General features: G+C 29.1%; 5 protein-coding genes across 6 annotated transcripts; 3 read left to right on the top strand and 2 right to left on the bottom strand.

Annotated features, from left to right (window-relative positions):
* The first annotated feature begins 607 nt into the window (after nucleotides 1–607).
* LOC106789429 (nucleoside diphosphate-linked moiety X motif 8, mitochondrial) lies at nucleotides 608–1,857 on the top strand. The gene is made up of 2 exons (XM_014753616.1): nucleotides 608–764; nucleotides 1,104–1,857. Exons 1-2 carry the CDS (start codon nucleotides 711–713, stop codon nucleotides 1,806–1,808), a joined length of 759 nt encoding a protein of 252 aa, XP_014609102.1. The 5' UTR covers nucleotides 608–710; the 3' UTR covers nucleotides 1,809–1,857.
* A 182-nt stretch (nucleotides 1,858–2,039) lies between these two features.
* On the top strand, nucleotides 2,040–4,571 carry LOC106789430. The gene is made up of 4 exons (XM_014753617.1): nucleotides 2,040–2,732; nucleotides 3,202–3,377; nucleotides 4,161–4,316; nucleotides 4,402–4,571. The coding sequence occupies exons 1-4, from the start codon at nucleotides 2,524–2,526 to the stop codon at nucleotides 4,569–4,571; spliced, it is 711 nt and encodes a 236-aa protein (XP_014609103.1). The 5' UTR covers nucleotides 2,040–2,523.
* Nucleotides 4,572–4,825: 254 nt separating this feature from the next.
* LOC106789395 (PERQ amino acid-rich with GYF domain-containing protein 2-like) lies at nucleotides 4,826–6,097 on the bottom strand. The gene is made up of 5 exons (XM_014753556.1): nucleotides 5,866–6,097; nucleotides 5,527–5,782; nucleotides 5,271–5,416; nucleotides 5,056–5,162; nucleotides 4,826–4,973 (listed from the first exon to the last, which is right to left on the bottom strand). The coding sequence occupies exons 1-5, from the start codon at nucleotides 5,935–5,937 to the stop codon at nucleotides 4,826–4,828; spliced, it is 729 nt and encodes a 242-aa protein (XP_014609042.1). The 5' UTR covers nucleotides 5,938–6,097.
* A 48-nt stretch (nucleotides 6,098–6,145) lies between these two features.
* Nucleotides 6,146–7,702, top strand: LOC106789410. The gene is made up of 3 exons (XM_014753582.1): nucleotides 6,146–6,397; nucleotides 6,489–6,650; nucleotides 6,801–7,702. The coding sequence occupies exons 1-3, from the start codon at nucleotides 6,310–6,312 to the stop codon at nucleotides 7,133–7,135; spliced, it is 585 nt and encodes a 194-aa protein (XP_014609068.1). The 5' UTR covers nucleotides 6,146–6,309; the 3' UTR covers nucleotides 7,136–7,702.
* A 1,133-nt stretch (nucleotides 7,703–8,835) lies between these two features.
* Nucleotides 8,836–17,642, bottom strand: LOC106789408 (tumor protein p53-inducible nuclear protein 2). Of its 2 annotated transcripts, none has more exons than XM_014753580.1 (4): nucleotides 17,542–17,642; nucleotides 12,575–12,772; nucleotides 11,487–11,878; nucleotides 8,836–11,101 (listed from the first exon to the last, which is right to left on the bottom strand). In XM_014753580.1, the coding sequence occupies exons 2-4, from the start codon at nucleotides 12,735–12,737 to the stop codon at nucleotides 10,946–10,948; spliced, it is 711 nt and encodes a 236-aa protein (XP_014609066.1). In that variant the 5' UTR covers nucleotides 12,738–12,772; nucleotides 17,542–17,642; the 3' UTR covers nucleotides 8,836–10,945. The 2 variants fall into 2 exon arrangements, with proteins under 2 accessions (XP_014609066.1, XP_014609067.1); XM_014753581.1 differs by lacking the exon at nucleotides 17,542–17,642 and adding an exon at nucleotides 13,310–13,487.
* Between the last annotated feature and the right edge of the window lie 785 nt (nucleotides 17,643–18,427).

The raw sequence follows: 18,427 nt of genomic DNA, 5'->3' as shown, positions 1-18,427 counted from the left end.
ATAATCTTTAATTCAAAAGACTATTTATAAGAATCAAGAGGGAGATTTAACAAAAGAGAACGAATTTTATTTTCTTTTATTTTATTTTCATGTACCTATACCAAACAAAAAAGTTGACCTGAGTCTTTTTTGTTCTTATAATTGATGATATCCAGCAGCACCAACTTCAAAACAATAAAGAATTTTGTAATTTCCTAATTATCTATGATAAAGACCCTCCCAGGAAACTCAGAATTTTTTAATTTTATCAATGACGTTAACTTGGATAAATTAGCAATTTGTATAAATAAAATACATAAGCAGAGATCAAGTGTAAAACTTGATATTTTAACTTTGTGATATCAGCTGCTATCTACTTTTATCAGTTGCTATACTAACCATGTTAAATCATTGCATTTTTTAGTAATAGTTGAAAAGTTTACAAGTTATTAAACGTCTTGAAAAAAAAAAAAATGTAACACGTGAGATTTTTTTCTATAAATTCAATAAATTCAAAAAAGAGACTAGTTTTTTTATATATTTTTTTAGGTCTGGTAACTAGATTAATTTTTAGTAATTTAAGTTGGCTATCACTAAATCATATCGATTGAGCTGTCATCTAGCGACCAATAGAAAAACTTAAAAAGTAAGATTAATGTCACATAACACATCCAAAAATACATCGAAAAATTAATTTAATCTTTCAATCCTTTTAACTTATAAGAAAAATTATGGCAACTGTTAAGTTACGAACCTTATCAAGAAATCTACAGTTATCAATTCTGGTGAGTATTTTATTTCTAACGAAAAATAATATATTTATCACGTGTCATTCTGATGAAATGACTTCATCGATAGCGTTGCACTCGACTTTTTTTTTAGAAACATTCAGATATCTTCGATGATAAGAAATGAAATCTGCTCGGTTGGTAATGTTCTTCCTTATCGACATTTTCGATTTATTTAAAAAAAATCTTTTTGTTTTTAAATTCAAAAGGCATAAAAAAATGGAATATTTCGTGTATTATAGCAATTAAACAAATTGAATTATTCTATACAAATAAAACTATCATTTAATTATTATATAATTAAAAAAAAAAATGTTTTCTTTTTTTATGATTAAGTCCGCAAATTTTCAACGGAGTCTAAATACAATTGACGAGATGAAATTGAAGCCAGAACAGGTGCTATCTGAACAAAATCGAAAATCAAGCATCGAGAAATTTAAAAAATTTAAACTAAACGTAAAATACAAAGATAGCACAAATCAAGCGGCGGTGCTAGTACCAATTTGCATTCATAAAGGGGAACTCGGTCTTCTTTACACCTTGAGATCATCAAAATTGAATTCAAATCGAGGACAGGTATCTTTCCCGGGTGGAATGTACGACAAAACTGATCGTGACCTAGAAGAGACCGCGTTAAGAGAAACTTGGGAAGAGTTAAAAATACCGAAAGAAAAGATCGACGTATGGGCATGTTGCAATTTGTTTCCAGCCAAAAATCTAACAGTAATGCCAGTATTGGGCTACGTGGGTGAAGTTGATCCAGAAAACTTAGAAATAAATCCAGACGAGGTTGAGGAGGCCTTCGTCATATACCTGAAAGATCTTTGCAATCCATCTTTATGTCGTTTTACGCACTTTCGCAATATCTCGATGTTGCCTACTTATCTCGGCGGCAAACATCGTGTTTGGGGTCTCACTGGTGCTATCACTCACGTAGTTTTATCCTCCTTGCTACCTGGAATTTACAGACATGAAGTTATCGATTTAAGATGTATGATCTCATCCAAATTCAAAATAACGAATAAAAATAGTATAAAGTAATTATTATAATTTTAAATCAATATTTAGGAACGAATATAATTATTTCGAAGAAAATTGTCTTTTTTTTACCTGATGTTTTAGAAAAATATATGCTATTTATATATTTTGAAGTTATTTCATTATTTGTTAATATGATTTGATTTTTTTTAATATATTCGAAGGTTCATATACATTTATATATATTTATATATATATTTCTTTCGAAGTTTGCGTTTAATTGTGAATTTTCATTATTAAGCAACTTCTTGTTTATCGATTTCAAAAATCATGATAACTACCTGTGTATGTATGTATGTATGTATTTATGAAATTCGTAAGAAACACATTAATATCTAAATACCTGTTCATATATACACGCAAGAAGCGAGGTGAATATATTACAGGTGTGAAAGGAGTTTCACTCGGAGTTTACGTGTGAATGTATATTTAATGGGATAGAAAAAGAAATAAGGATCAGTTAAAGTAGGGGAAAACAGAAAGATAGACAGAGAGAGAGAGAGAGAGAGAGAGAGAGACAGTAAGTTATGAGGAAAAGAAGAGAGGTAAATAATGGTTTGGCGAGCTCGATATTCCCTCACGAAAGACAGTCGCAAAATCGCATGCGCGGTAACCACAACATGCACCAATTTTGAAATTCAATGGTAAGAATAAAGTGAATAATAATATTCATAAAAAAGTAAAAATAAAAAGGGAACAAGTTGATAAGAATTCGCAAATGATTGAAATGCCGGTGGAATCTTCGATATACTGGAACTCGTTCGATTCTCAGAGGACTACTTCCGGTGGAAGTTCGAACAATAGTGATCGTCATTACGTCGATCCATGGGATTTAGAAAATTATGCTTATCTTAGACGATATAGTATTAATGTTCCAACGCAGCGTTATCAACAGGAACGACAAACTTCTTATCAATCCGAATATTGGTAAGAAATGAATATCTATAATGTATAATTTATTTTTAAGTTAATTTGTATATCAAATAAACAATTCATATAAAACAAAAAATAAAAAAAAAAGGAAAATATTAGCCAAATATGAATGGAATTTGAACGAGTGTTAATTAATAATATGACAAATAATAAATATTATGAGAAGCGTAAATATCGCGCATATAATTTTACGTATAAAAGACATAAACGCGTTATTTCGTGAGAAATGAAGATCTTCACGCGTCGTTGGTAACAGGGTCACGGAAAAGCTAAACATTTTGTTCGAACGGAAAATCAGATCGAGTATGAACAATATTTCTTTTTCTTAACAGATTATTATTACCAATTAATTTTGTAATTTTTCATTTAATTGAAAAAATGTCTATACTTCGCACGTAAATTGCAGTACTTGTTGCATAGTAATGAGAACCGAAATAATATAGTTTCTGTCGTGTGAAAATAGGTATAGCCAATCATTAAGAGAAGCACAGTATAGTATACCAAGTTTAACACAGAAGTTCTACAGTGACTCGTCCTGCAGAATGGAAAACAATGCCTACCATTATCATCGTCATCCCATCTATGAAGATGAAGTTACAAATTGTGTTCCTTCTTATTCCCTCTACACACCTATTTCTGGTAAATTATTTCTGATTTCTTTTTTCTTATAATTTAATCAAATCTATAATAAAAAACAAACCAATTTCAATATAGGAATAATTTAGGATATTCAATAATTAAATACAAGAAAAATAATAGAAATAAATTCATTGCAATCGATAATATTACTTGAAAATAATTATATTTGAAGATTTAAATTATTTAAAAAGAAAAAAATAAAATTACACGAAGATACGAATATTTTTGATTCTATAATTATCTTCAAGTAATTGGATTAGAATGATATTAATAATTAATACATCCCGATAATCAAGGAGAAATCCATAAATGACTATGATACATAACTCGATTTAAATGCACCTCTGATGCACTCATGCGTTTACGTGTGCACGCATACCATGTATGTCATACAAGAGTATCATGTTGGAAGAAGCTTAGAACATATATACATACAATTGAAAGCAAACGAATTTCTCTATTTTGCACTTGTAATCAAATTTCCCTTGTTCTCTAATAAACTCCGCCTCAAGCTATTGTTCGAAGTTTTTCTACAATATCTAATCAAGCAAAAGTTTAATGAACTCGGGCGGAACAAATTGTTAACCAATACAAACAATACTTTATTGTTTCCTTTAACTTTCCAACGTTTATACTCTTGTTTTACACACACATATACACACATACCTACATAATCACTTTTCTTTTTTTTATATAATCTGATTATGAGTTATAATAATACTAATAAAAATTGTAATATCGATCCATTGGTGCATAAGATTCAATATTTTTGTTATTTTTCAGCTCTAGCATCTTGCGAAATGATGGAAAATTATTCGATATCGGATTATGATTACAGATCCGTAGATGAAAGCTCGCAAACACGCACAAATACAAATTCGAGATATACACAAAATTATTCTCGTCAGTATATGCCGAATGACAGCGTACGACACTTAGGTATAATTTATTATTATAATTTATAAAGTTTTCTTGTTATAAATTTTTTTTTATTGTAAATGTATATAATTGTTACCTTTAACAGAGAAATTGCAGTATAACGTGGAAGAATATTATGCAGGAATGTCTCCGGTGGAAGATAATTATATGACACATATGATGACACCATTAAATCTTGATTTGAATACATATGGGCATCTTAAAATTGATTACACGAGCAGTTGGAACTCACTAAAAAGAAAAATTAGCAAATGAGTAAATAATAATGAATCTTTTAATGTATTAAATACTTAACAATTAATTAATATCTATAATTATGTTTTTTTAACATGTTTAATAATTTTTTTAATGTTTCTTCTAAACTTTTTTTTATATATATCGAATTTACGTACGTAAGAAATAAACATAAAAAATTTAACTATAATGTTAATAGATTTTAATATAATAATTAAAAATAATCTAAATATTTTAATGAATAAAAAAATTTAATTTATACATAATTATTAATATTATATATCAACTATCGCCTCATTATCTTCGCAATAAAGTTTTTTTTTTCTTGTAGTTTTTTCCGAAGTATATTTGTCCATATTATCTTCATTTCCTAAATCAGTTGTAATTATTTTAGACGCTTTCGATACGTTCAATCCAGGCCACCTTAAAATAAAGTTTAATTCAAGTTTTTATATGGAGTTTTATATATCCTTTGTTTTATTATATATATAAAAAATGTATTTGCCTGAAAGATGGTTTGTCTTTTTTCTTAATTTTCTTAATTTTAATTACTGTTGATTGTTGACTCGAAGTATCGTCCATCGCTGGATGCCTTACTTTTTTATTTTGGTACTGTGCATTTAATATTTTTTAAAACGACTAAATATATCAGTATAAATAAATAAAATAAAAAATATATTTAAATTATTTTTAATTTTTTATTATATAAAAACCGAATACCTGTTGTCTCGATTCCAACAATGTTTTATATTTTTGTATCTCTTCTACGTACTTCCTTTCGAGTTGAAAGATTTCTTCTTTGTGTCTTTCCTCTTGCAATGCCAAATTAGATTTCAATAGTTCTAGTTCATCCTGCAATTTACAAACTAAATAAACTCCTTTACTAATTCTATAAATTACTACGAGTAATAATGAACTATTTTTATAATAAAAGAAATCTCTTATAAAAAAAGAAATAAATAAATAAAATGCATACTTTGTTCATCTTCAACATTACGATCAACGTAAATGAATCTAAGATGATTGCATTCCTCTCGGGATTCAAACAATGCTTTTTTCAATTCCTCATTTTCTTTTCGTACCTCTTCGATAGATTTTTTACGTTGTTCTTCTAATAATGTAAATGTTTTAGTCATTTTTTTCATTTCTTCTTCCATTTTGGAAGACTTAGATTTCTCGTATTGTAACAATTCATCCTGAATGTTACTAAACGTTTTTAACGATAAATAAACCTATCATAATAATGATTTAATTATTAATGTATTATTCATGAAATGTTATAAAAATCGATACAATTATTATTTATTTAACTTACGTTTTTTAATTGAGTAAAATTGTCTAATAACGCTTGTAAATCTGGACGTAAAGTTGTACGGCAGGTAGCCATATTGATAAAGATTCAAGTTTTGAATTGGCGCGAATTACATACGATTAGCGAACGTGGCGTCATCAAGGGGCAATTACTGGTACCATATTAAAAAAATAGCGGGTAATTGCACATTTAAATTTTTCTTTTCTACAAATAAAAAATATCAACTTTAAAACAATATTTAATATAATAATTTTGAATTAAATATGCATGCGTATGTTTCCATTTTTAAATAATTTGTTTGAAAACTATATCGAAACCAATTTACTCGTAGATACAGGAATGCATATTTGTTATTATATAAAAAGAAAACAAATGCATTTCATATGCATCGATATTGTTTAATCATTTTTTATATGATTGCTAAATAAAATAATAATAAATTAAATAATGAATTGCAGGCAACATGCTGGAAAAGAGATCGATGAATCGATTTTCGAAGAAATATGTGACATTATATTCGACTTAATACCTCAAGGTATTTGACTTTTTGATTTTGATTTATAAAAAAAACATAATATTTATAAATTAACCTAATCATAATTAAATTTTTATATATATCATTATAGCACCGCAATTGAAACAGCTCTTTTTAAATTGGAGTGAATTAAATGACAGAGAAAGAACACGATTGGATGTGAAAAGTCTGCTATGGTGTTGTCCAAAAAGAAATCTTTACAAATCATTACGCGAAGCCATGATCCGTTGGGAAAATATACAGGAGACTGAAGGTTATTATTTAGATTTAATTAATTAATTAATTATCCTGTGACAATCGTATTTTATAACGAAAAAGAAATGTCCTTATTTTGTTTTTTCTTTCTTATTTTTGAAAGTATAGATCAAACCAAACAAAATTAGAAATTGTTCTACGTAAACAGGTGCTCCAGGATGCGAACCAAGTACAATACCGTCGCGTTATTCTCATTTGGAAGAGGAACTCGGAAATCTGGTCTTTAATATGGAAATTTGTTTGTTGAAAAGATCTGAAAATATGTATGACCGTGTTGTTGATAAACGAACAACTAACAGTAGTCCTCCTTCGAGTAATATTAATTGTAAGAGAAATAGTTTCACGCTATTATCAAATTGCAAAGATTATTGTCGTGTTATCACCAATCCGAAAACAAGCTCTTTACGTTCTATACATAGCTGGTGTTGTTCCGTCGACAGTAAAAGCTCCGAAGATGAGCTAAGTGGTTATTTGACAAATTGATATTCAGCAATAATCCTATACATTTTGTTGTCTCTATCGTGTTTTTTTTTTGTTTAGAATAAACAATACATCTTGCATTGAACGAACTCTCTTTTTCGATGAGAAAAAGAGACGACGTTAATGACATAAAATATTTTATTATATTATTTATAGGTTCAAGGTGCACGAACGTACAATTAGATAATATAATTAATCGATTAATCACTATAGCGCAAGTCATATATAATAGAATCGAAGGAATTTTTCATTTGTAATATGTATAATATTGTTTTCAAATTATTTAGAACACTTTAAACATCCGAACTTTCTTTTTTTCTAAGTTCCTTCGATAATTAAAATTTTGTTAATTGATTTGTTTTTAAAAGTAATCATTGCCGTCCATTAGGACAATACTCAATACTTCATCGTAGCTAATTAAAACTGTTCAGGAACACAATTTTTTTTCTTTTCTTTCTTTTGTTAACTTTTTTTTGTTATTGTTCTTATTGTTTCTTTGACAATTTGCAATATCTACGTTTTCTTTCCCGGTTATTTTGTGCAAATCGGCGTCGACACCATCGTGGAACGTAATAATCATTTAATAAAATTCGCACAAGAATCATCATCATATTCACACGTTTTTTTAAAACACATAACATTCCTCTTCGAAGGAAACATCATTTGACTGAGTTTTCGATAAAATATGACTTCATACCTAATATATGTATTTAAAACTTGAAATTGTCATAATTACGGCTTGCTTCCGCTCGTAGTAGTTCACAATTCGCAAAAAGAATTGAACAAATGTTTATTTTTTAATAATACCATTATACTACACACACCATCTATTGTGTTTTTTGTATTATATCTTGCTCGTCGAGATATATCGCATCGATGCATCATAGATTATTATTATTATTATTATTATTATTATTATAACTAGCGAATGCAGATTTGTTTATTTAAAACCGCAAAATTGAATGCGCTATAACGCGCACCGCTATCGGGCTTGCTTTCTTTTTTTATTCTTCTTCTTTTTTATTATTTTTGTAATCCTTTCGCTGTGATACACAAGTTTAAATATATATACTCGTATATTTTTATTTTTCATTCTAATGATGCGTCCATTGTCAAACATATATAATATGCCTAACGTCTGTTCAAAATGTCCACATGAGATGCAAACAACGACATAACGTAATAATTTAATAATATTCGGCCGTTGTCGATTCATTCCCAGGTAGAATTTCTGTTTAATTCGTTTAATAATTATACTAAAAAGTTTACACAATACTTTACTCTACGCAAAGCTGTGTTTTTTCTGTGTTTATTATTATTATTATTATTATTATTATTACTATTATTATTATTGTTATTGTTATTATTATTATTATATTATTCGTGCGCGTACATTATCTATGCACTCTCACATTTGTGATACATTTTCTAGATTTTTTGATACTTAATTATTTATTTATTTATTTTTTTTTTCTTTTAAAGTATCGATCGAATCTTCATTAATGGATGTTACACAATTTCAATTTGCATTCTAATTACCGTACGTTACTACTTATTGTTTAAAACTTTTTGTATTCCCGAACAAAAAAAGTTACACAAAAATTCCCTATGTACAAAAACACACACACGTATACGTGCGTACATACATATAATGTTTCGATCAGAAATGTAAAACAATATGTATATATATATATATATATATGTTTCCTGTTTCTTTTTTTTTTTTACATGTTTATACAAATCTAATACGTGCAAAGTGTCGCGAATGCATTTCACTCATGTAGAGCAGCAAGAGTGTGTGTTTTAAATATTGAATACATATTTTTCTTGTTACTTCTAGGATCTCTTTTTGCCTAGTTTTATTATTTGTATAACGTCCATCAATGAAAACCTAATTCAATCTACCTGAACATATGCAATCATTCATACACTTGTTTTTTTTTTTTTTTTAATTTTAACAAAGATTGTGTTCCAGATACTCTGTTATCGTTTACCGTAATTTTGTTTCTTTTACGGTAGATTTTTGTTTGTTAATTAACCAGTAACCGTTTGACGGTGACAAAAATTAAACAAAAAAATTAATTTTTTTTGTTTATATAACTTTAGCTAACACGTATCTTTTTTATTTATTTAATCATTTTTATTTTATTTTTTCCACGGAAGACCCGCAAATAACAGTTTCTATTCCCTGCAGATTAAAACAGGGACTCGGTTATAATCCACAAGAAGAAGTGTGGTCCCGAAATATTTATCTTGACCTGTTTCTTTTTTTCTTTCTTTGTTTTGTGGCATCGTTACGTGCATCGATCACAATTTTTTGTTTCTCGAGTAAGACTCAAGCTGTATAAGATTCACACGGTGAATACGCCCAAAGTACTTGTGATTTGAGAATGTTTAGCTTTTTTCTTTATCTTCTTTTTTCTTTTTCTTTTTAAATATCGAGGTTACGAACAGCCGCTTTGTGCAACGATACTCATTATTATTATTATTATAATTATAATTATTATTTTTACTAGTATTATTATATTATTATTATTATAATTAATATTAATATTAATTGTATCGTTTTATATACGTTTTTAAATAGAACACCTCTGTTTGCGACTTTTGGAGGGTGTATTTGAGAGAGGTGTAGGGGATGTGAGTTGCTTTATTATACCCCCTATGAAAAACATGATTTAAAACGATACGAGTTTTGTAGTAAAAAAATTTGTCGCAATACCACTCGTTTCGTACGCGGTAACTTTGTTTTTCTATTTATCTTCTTATTCTTTTTATTTAATTTCATCACATAAGAGGCGCTCCGACACTCGATAAAGAAATAGTTGCATTTTCAAAGCACAAATGTATTTTTTTTTCTGTCTTTCAACGAAGTTACAAACCCCTGTCTATTCGAGCACGCAATTTATAGGCTAACTGTAGACAGGAGTATTTTATCAGAGAGTATCAGGACTTAAAAACGCGTCACTAGAGAACGTTTTTTCTTTTCCTTATCTTTTCTTCTTTTTATATCAGTAGAGTTTGACTACGCGCGTTTTTTCGAATAATTATTATTATTATTATTATTATTATTATTATTATTTTAAGGAGCTCTGTTTTTATCCTTTTTTATCGCATGTATTTACAACAATCGCAAAGCAAAGAAATCATAATATTACATATATATATATTGTATATATATTGTATATATACGTGTATTCATTTGCACTAATTGAAAATTATCTATTATATGCATATACTCATAATAAAATAATAGATTTTCGAAAACAGGACTAAAGCATGAGACGACACTATCTAAACCCCAAGTCTATCATCAAATGAATAAAAGCGACTCGAGAAATAACTCTTAAAATTAATCATAATTCACACAGCTACATAATCATCATCATCATCATCATCATAATCATCATCCGCATCATCTATTGCATTTTCAAAAACATATCTCATACGTCCATACATTTCCACGACGTGTCCGCACGACAAAAAATTCGGAACTATTTCATCTTGTTTCTATCATTACATTTTTTTTCTTCTTTCTTTTTATATATATATATTCGCCTTGAATAATTAGTTGATTAAATTAAATTAAACTTTACCTTTGAACTTAAATTGCACAATTTAAATTATATAATATTTTGAAAAAAGTCCAATTACTTTTTATCCCTTTTTATCTTTTTTTTTTGGTTCTTTCTTTCTTTCTTTCTTTCTTTCTTTCTTGCGTTCTAGCTTTATTTTTTTTTTCTTTTGTATTTTTGTTTACTTCTTCTCGATAAAGAAAAAATTTTAAGTACACCTTAGCCTGAGATCGAATGACTAGCATTTTCGGTTGTTATTTGCGCCACTATTTTGAAGGCGTAAACGGTCTTGACGACGTGGCCGTTTCCCCTTTACACTGAACACTTCCCTTAATTTGTTACTCCTCTCCAATCGACCTCTTTTCAGTACTTGAGTCGATCTTTTCTCAAGAACCTATATATGGGAAATAGAAATCAAAGATTAGTCATCGTTAAGAAGAAAAGGAAACGAAAAGAAAAGAAAAGAAAAGAAAAAGAAAAAAAGAATGAAAGAACAAAAGAGTAGGTCAGCATAACGGTTGACCTCATTTTCTATCAAGTTCTAACAATTTATAAGCAAAACTGTATTAACTTTTATATTAAAGTATTCCCCCTTCCCTTCTTCCATTTTATTCTAATAAAAATCATAAATTTTCTCTCTAACATATTTCGAAATAATAATAAAATAAAATAAAAATATATTTTTTTATAGGTAAATATGTTATTTATGATCGAGTATTAGTAGAAAGAGAATAGTTCTTGTTAACATAAACAATCGTAGTATGATGGTAAATAAGCACCTTTTGAGCGGAACGAAGCTGAACGACTCGGACTTTGTCGCTATTAGTCCGGTTATTGGTAGGTCTACCGTCATGGATGGCCGGTCTGGATAATGTATCGTCATCCTCGCTCCTTCTTAAACTACGTTCTAAGGAAACGGTTGATAAATCTGAGGTACGAGCAGGTGGAGTAAGTTCCTCTTCTTCGAGGTCTCGTTCCTCCGTAGCATCTGGCGTTGGTGGTGGAGTATCAGGAGCGATAGGAGACGCTGTAGCTCGATAAACAGACATACTTGGGTGCTCGATCAGCAGGTCCTCGAGCGGTGAGGTTTCTACGTTTACGGGTCCTGCCCGTGTAAAACATGCGGGTGGTGTTACATACCACGATTCCTCCAGCGCCGTTGCGCCCTCAACTGCAAAAATTACATTACAATTAACATTTATTTTCATTCTTGTCATTATAATTAATAGTTTTATTTTTATCGTTATTTGTGAACACTGCAACTCCAATTCTGTTACATCCTTAAACTACGAAACGTGTATTTATATTTTTATTTTTATACACTGTATTTGTAGAATGAATTTTATTGGCTTGCATTTAAATGTATTATTTTATGTTATTCAATGTTATTTCATTTCATCATTGATTTTGTTATTGAAATTCAATATTAAATTGAATATTATCATCATCATTCAATTGTTAAATATTCCTATATAACTTTGATTTAAAATACTGGTTATTTGAACGGTTCGATTATAAACTCTGTTGATAAGTTTAGTATTACGTATTGTCTAAATGATTCAATATTACTCATCTTTCGATTATTCCTTATCAATTTAGTCGAATAAATGTCGTTCAACTCTCTATAGTTTCGAATTGCGATCAATGGTATAATTCATTTCGAAGTGAGACAGTTTTAATCACTAAGATAAGATATTTTTATAAGAGATTTTCGTCTGGTTCATTTGACCTTCTAATATTTAAGATATTCTAATATAATATAATATCTATATCTTAATTTTGTATATATATATATTTTTGTTTTTTTGTCGATAGGAAATGTAAATAACATTTAAAAGAAATGTAATTAATTAAAAAACAAGCTTACTAGTGCGGTCGATGAGGATCCAATCTTCGCCCTCGACCTCCACCTGGCTGAGTCTTGCTATTACAGGGATATGATCCAGACTTTCACTATTAGAAGCATTGCGCGAATTTTGTGTTGCGGAGATATTACCTCCTAGTAAATAGTTTGCCAAGCTACTTAGCATGCTGTCTATTGTTTTTCTTCCTTTTCCTTTAATATCTGCAAGAAAAAAAAATATCAAATTATAAACAATTATAAGATTGTCTCTCTTATATAAAAAAAAGTACTTTCCTCATATATTAAAACTAAAATAATATTTATAAATATTAAACGTAGTTACAATCTATAAGAAAATAATTGCAACCGTGCGCCAATCTGTTATATCTTTACTCATAAAAATGAAGGAAAAGAAAGTTCTACAAAAAATATTATTAGTCATCGTTTGATTTTTGAAATCGACTAATGATCCTTCGATAAATAGGTCGGCTTAGTTTATCGGATGAGTACATAAACATGTATATTACACGAAACGCGTAATTACACCAGCACTAACGAGAAAGGCGAACACTGCCATATACGTATTCATGGTCAAGCAATCGTATAGTTATTGTAAAGTTACGCCATGTATAAAAAGTGTAATCTCTGAAGAAGACCGACAGGTATATTGTAATTAAAAATTCGAAGAATGCATTCGCGTAATTGATTAAACACATACATGTAAATACAGATACGAATATAAATTTAGCATTTACGTACACTTTTTGTTTTGTGAAATTTCACGAACGTTACACAGATCACCTGTATACAATAAAATTAAGAAACGCGAGCGTTTTTGCAGTCGATTGATGCAATATACTTTTTTTACATATCATAACGTATGTAAAAAATAAAAATTATAAACGAGTAATATTGCGTCGCAACAACAAAACTGTCTATACAAGTAACCACGTCAGCTTCGTGTTTCGTACTAATACGATCTTCGTTCTAAAGCTCGATAAGAAGCGTCGGATCACTATCGATGATGCAATTTGCGTTCCGCTTTTCATCTACCATTAAAGACTACTAGGTGGGATTGAAAAATGGTAATAAAAATCAACAGTATACACACGACTACACAAAGCTCATCGTTATTCACAATTCGTAATATGTATTTTAAGAGAATTTATACGCTTAATACGCAAACGAAATAAATTTCTATTATTTTAGTTGATTTAATACGAATTATCGGATTAATAAATTCAATTATTAATTCTCTTTTTGTATGAGCTTTGCTGTGTGAGCGAGTGACTTCGTTATCTCGTTCAAATGAAAAATTGGTATCCTCTAAATCGATATGTACAATATCGCAAAAAAGAATTTTACGCAAGAAAAAAATAAAATTATATAAAATTAAATTATGTCATCTAATCGTATCCTAAAAATACGAACAGTAAAGCCCTAACTTAAGTTATTTTTGATACGACCTTCAAAATCACTCTTGCCAACTATTTTTTTATTTTATAATACTCAGGATAAAATGCGTGAGCTTATTTTTTATAGCTTGCATTGATAAATTATATGAGAGGAATTATTTTGTAATACGACGAATGAAAATAAATGAATGAATGAAACGAACCAAGAATTTACTGGTCAGCGTTGAAATATCCATTTTATTTAAAATTATGTTGAAATAATTTACTTGATTTATTTCATAAAATATAGGAAGCTTACATAATTCTATTCTCGGAAAATAAAATTCCAAGTGTAAGTTTGTTAGAATATTTAAAAAAAAAAAGAACAAGCATTGAAATACTTGTAAATTATAAAATTTATGTTGAATTAATTTACTAAATTTATTTAATAAACTAAACAAGAATAAAATATTATCATCGCAGAATAAAATTTCAAATGTAAATTTGTAAGAGAACATTTTTAAAACCGAACAAGAGTTGAAATATATAAATAAAAATTTATAATTAAATTAAATTAATTAATAAAATTTAATTGATAAAATATAGAAAATGATATCTTCCAAAGATAGAATAGAAAGCATACACGTATGAAGATTTTCGAAAAAGAACACAATCGTATTCTGGCCAGCGTTGAAATATTCGTTATAAAAATAGAAGCATTAGCTCACGTAGTGTTCGCGAATCGGCGATATTGCACAATGGATTGTATGCCGTGTTGGCAAGAATGATTTCAACTTCGTCAGAGAAAAATAAAAATACACATAAGAGGGTGTCAACGGCCTGATTCTCTTCGTAATCGCTAAGGAACATGTTTTCCCCGAGGGTCGTGGTGTGGTCTCTGCCTATGCCTTTCACATATCTGCTACCTTGCCATTGCCCTTGCACTAATGACAATAATGACAACACCACGAGGTCCAACAGTCAACGATCTAAATCTCTAACTAAAACAACCTGACTTCACCGTTATTTCTATTGCATCCAATGAAATTATGAAATAACTTTTCTCTTCCTATCTTTAACATTTCGAAATATCACGCTGTTATTTTTTATTCTTATTATAGATCAATCTGATACGAATTTTTTCGAGATAATATACTTTTTTTTCTTTTCAATCTGAAATATAAATAAATAATTATGACTTTTTTTTGTTACATTTTAATTTTTAATATAAAATTATTATAGCTTTATTACTGATTAACATAATACCATTATGATTTGTTTTCTTCAATATAACAAATTTCTTTTTTATCAATCTGAAAAATATAAATAAATAAATATAAGAGATATTTTTTAAAGCTACATCTTGAACATAATAATTTTTCATTCAAATTAATAGTTTCATTAGTGATAAACGTAGTATCTACAGTATTGTTACTGATTAACGTGGTATCTACAGTATTGTTACTGATGAACGTAGTATTAATCTCTTCAAAGTAACACATTTTTCTTTTTATTACAAATCTGAAATACAAATAAATAATTACAACATCTTTTTTATAATTCACACACATAGAATTATTTAAAATAAAATTTCTTATAATTTGATAACCCCATAAACAGAAAAATATCTCTGATACAATTCTACGCATAATTACTAACAAAACGTCCCATTAGTTATACGTATTATCACTATGATAAAACTCCGTAATCTAACGTACAACATTTTATACAAAATAAAAAAAAAGAAAAGCAAAATATAACAAACAACGTATTTATCTATCATCATTTCCTCAGCAACGGCGACCATTAAAACATTTAATTACAATTTAATCGCTCCAAGATTGTAACCAAATCCAATTAACAACCAATTAAAGATTTCAATAGTACAAACTATTGAGGTTAAAGTCTAGTAATTTCCTTTTCTTACCAAACCATTCAACCAAACAATCCATAATTTAGATTTGGCTTTAAAAAAAAAAGAATTAAAATTAGAACTCTAATGACATGTATAGATTAACCGTTAAAGGACCGATAGGAAAAACATATTCCCCCTCTCCCCACCGTTCTTCCTCCACATAATCCTCCTCTTCTTCCTTCTCCTCCCTCCTCCTCTTCACCAATGACACCCTCTTACCTGTTCCTGTACTTGGTTGCTACGCGCTGTAGCCGACGAAATATACGACAAACAAAGACTCCTTCAAATGGTCGCCCCTCTCGACAGACACACACACATGCACAGATTCTAGCCCTTCTTAGAATTCTTTCTCTCTTTTTCTTTCTTTCTTTCTTTCTTTCTCTACTTTCTAATAATTATTTTCTAACGCTCATGTTTTATAATAAATAAAAAACTAAACTATACGTCTTTTTATACATTCAATATTAAAAATATTTCAATAACACTACGAAACATCTAGCAACAATTTTATAAAACAATAATAATAATAATAATAATAATGTGTGTGAACTGAATATATCATCGATAATTGGTTAGATATTAACGATAATGAAAATAAAATCGAAACGGTTGTATGATAATCGATGCAACTTCATATCGATCAGGGAAATTTAAACAAATGACCTTGAGTAAAGCCGCGAAATTTAAATTGAAAAAATGAAAAATGATTCAATTTGTGTTTCTTTGAAATAGGTCGTTAATTAAACTAGTGTCTTTTATTTGATTTTCTTTTTTAGATCGGATAATGACGAATTATTAGGTATGATCTATACCTCGAAAGAATGGATGAATCGTTGTATAAAACGACCTTGATCTCGAATTTATTTCTTATAAACGTACTTTGTATACCGTTGAGTAGTTTTCCTCGACGCAATAGAATTTCTCTCGGAAAGATGGTAAAACTATGATACGATGATCCCAACTCGATTATGTGTACAAGTGACACGTATGTATACTATGTGTATATAAATGGTGCACTAAACTACAAATGTTTCTCTCTATTTTCTTTCTTCGCTCTTTACTTTGAATGTGTGTACAAGTGCATGTGTGTATGTACGCACGCGCGCGCAAGTATTCATGTTTGAGTACGTGTAGTATGTTGTGATAGATCGTTGAAAACTCGAATCTCAGTAATGTTCAGTTCATCTCACACAAATACTTGAATTTTCCATGTTCATCCCTTTCTATTTGCTGCTGTCTATATACTGTCTATCTTGCTATGTGTGTGTGTGTGTTCTTCCTATCTTACCCCTCCCTTCCTTTTCCTCTTCTTCTTCTTCCTCCTCCTCTTCGTTCCTATGCTATTAAATATATAAACGATATACGAGACAAAGATGAGTTTCGTTCATCATCACGTTTGACAGCTCATTTCTTCCGCAATAATTGACTGAAGTATCTCCCATGTGTGTATATACGTGTGTATTATAACACATATAAATAATGCTCTTACGTAAGATTATTTATGAAAAAAAAAAAAGAGTGAATGAGAATGAGAGTGAGAGTACGAGATGGTATTTAAACGTAAGTGACACACGTAAGGAATAAACAAGACACGAAGAAATGTAAAAAGAAGAAGATGGAGAGAATGAATAAGAATACGAAAAGCAATAGAAAGAGAGAAGTAAACGGAGTAGGTAACTCGCCTGAACAATGTTGCGTTTGAGGAACCGTGGTAGCAACTGCCCGCAGTAACAGTCGTCAGCTGATTTCGACTGGCTGGCTGGATTGCTGGCTGGGTAAACGATAAGCTGATTGGTCGAGCGTCGAATAGAAGGGAGGATGGATGGTAGACGAGAAGGGAGAGATAGTAGAAGGAGCGGCATGGTGGGGGAGGATCATTTCAAAGCAGTCACAGGGACGTATCACGTTGGGGCGACAATAGGTCATCATCCCAGATGTCAATACTCTTCACTTTTTCACATTTACATTTCTATTATTTACTTCTCTTATACATATATATATATATATATATATATATATATATATATATATACATGCATATATATATTTATATATGTGTATGTGTGTAGATGCTATATTTTATCGTTAAATATGTATAAAAAGATATGCAATTTTAACGTCATTTTATTGTTTTAACAGAATGTATGTATATAATGTTTGTCTATATGTTTATTATTATTTGGTCTTATTATTACTAGTATTATTAATAAAATAGTGTTGGGAAGATATATGTCTGTAGACGGGGGTTTAGTTCTGATCGATCGTACGCCATCAAAGAATTCCATTCATCTGTCTATTAGCTAAGAGTCTATGAATCATGGTGATTTTCTTTTATATATACTTAAAAGGTTATAAAAATATTCTTTTGTTTTCTCATTAATTTTTTAATGGTATCTGAAGAAAAACAAAAGAAATATATGTTGTTCGTTAAACGGTTGCAATCTTTTAACGATGATGACCTTTGTACACGCGTATATATTCATATACATAAAAGTTGTGTTATACTATCCGCTCAATTTAGAACGTCAAAAGGTCGTCATAATATCGGTAAAAAGCAAGTATACACTT

The sequence above is a fragment of the Polistes canadensis genome, unplaced genomic scaffold (genome assembly GCF_001313835.1).
Source record: "Polistes canadensis isolate GaletaPanama2010 unplaced genomic scaffold, ASM131383v1 scaffold_182, whole genome shotgun sequence".
NCBI classification, from domain to species: Eukaryota; Metazoa; Arthropoda; class Insecta; order Hymenoptera; family Vespidae; genus Polistes; species Polistes canadensis.
This window is presented reverse-complemented; position numbering and strand designations above follow the sequence as displayed.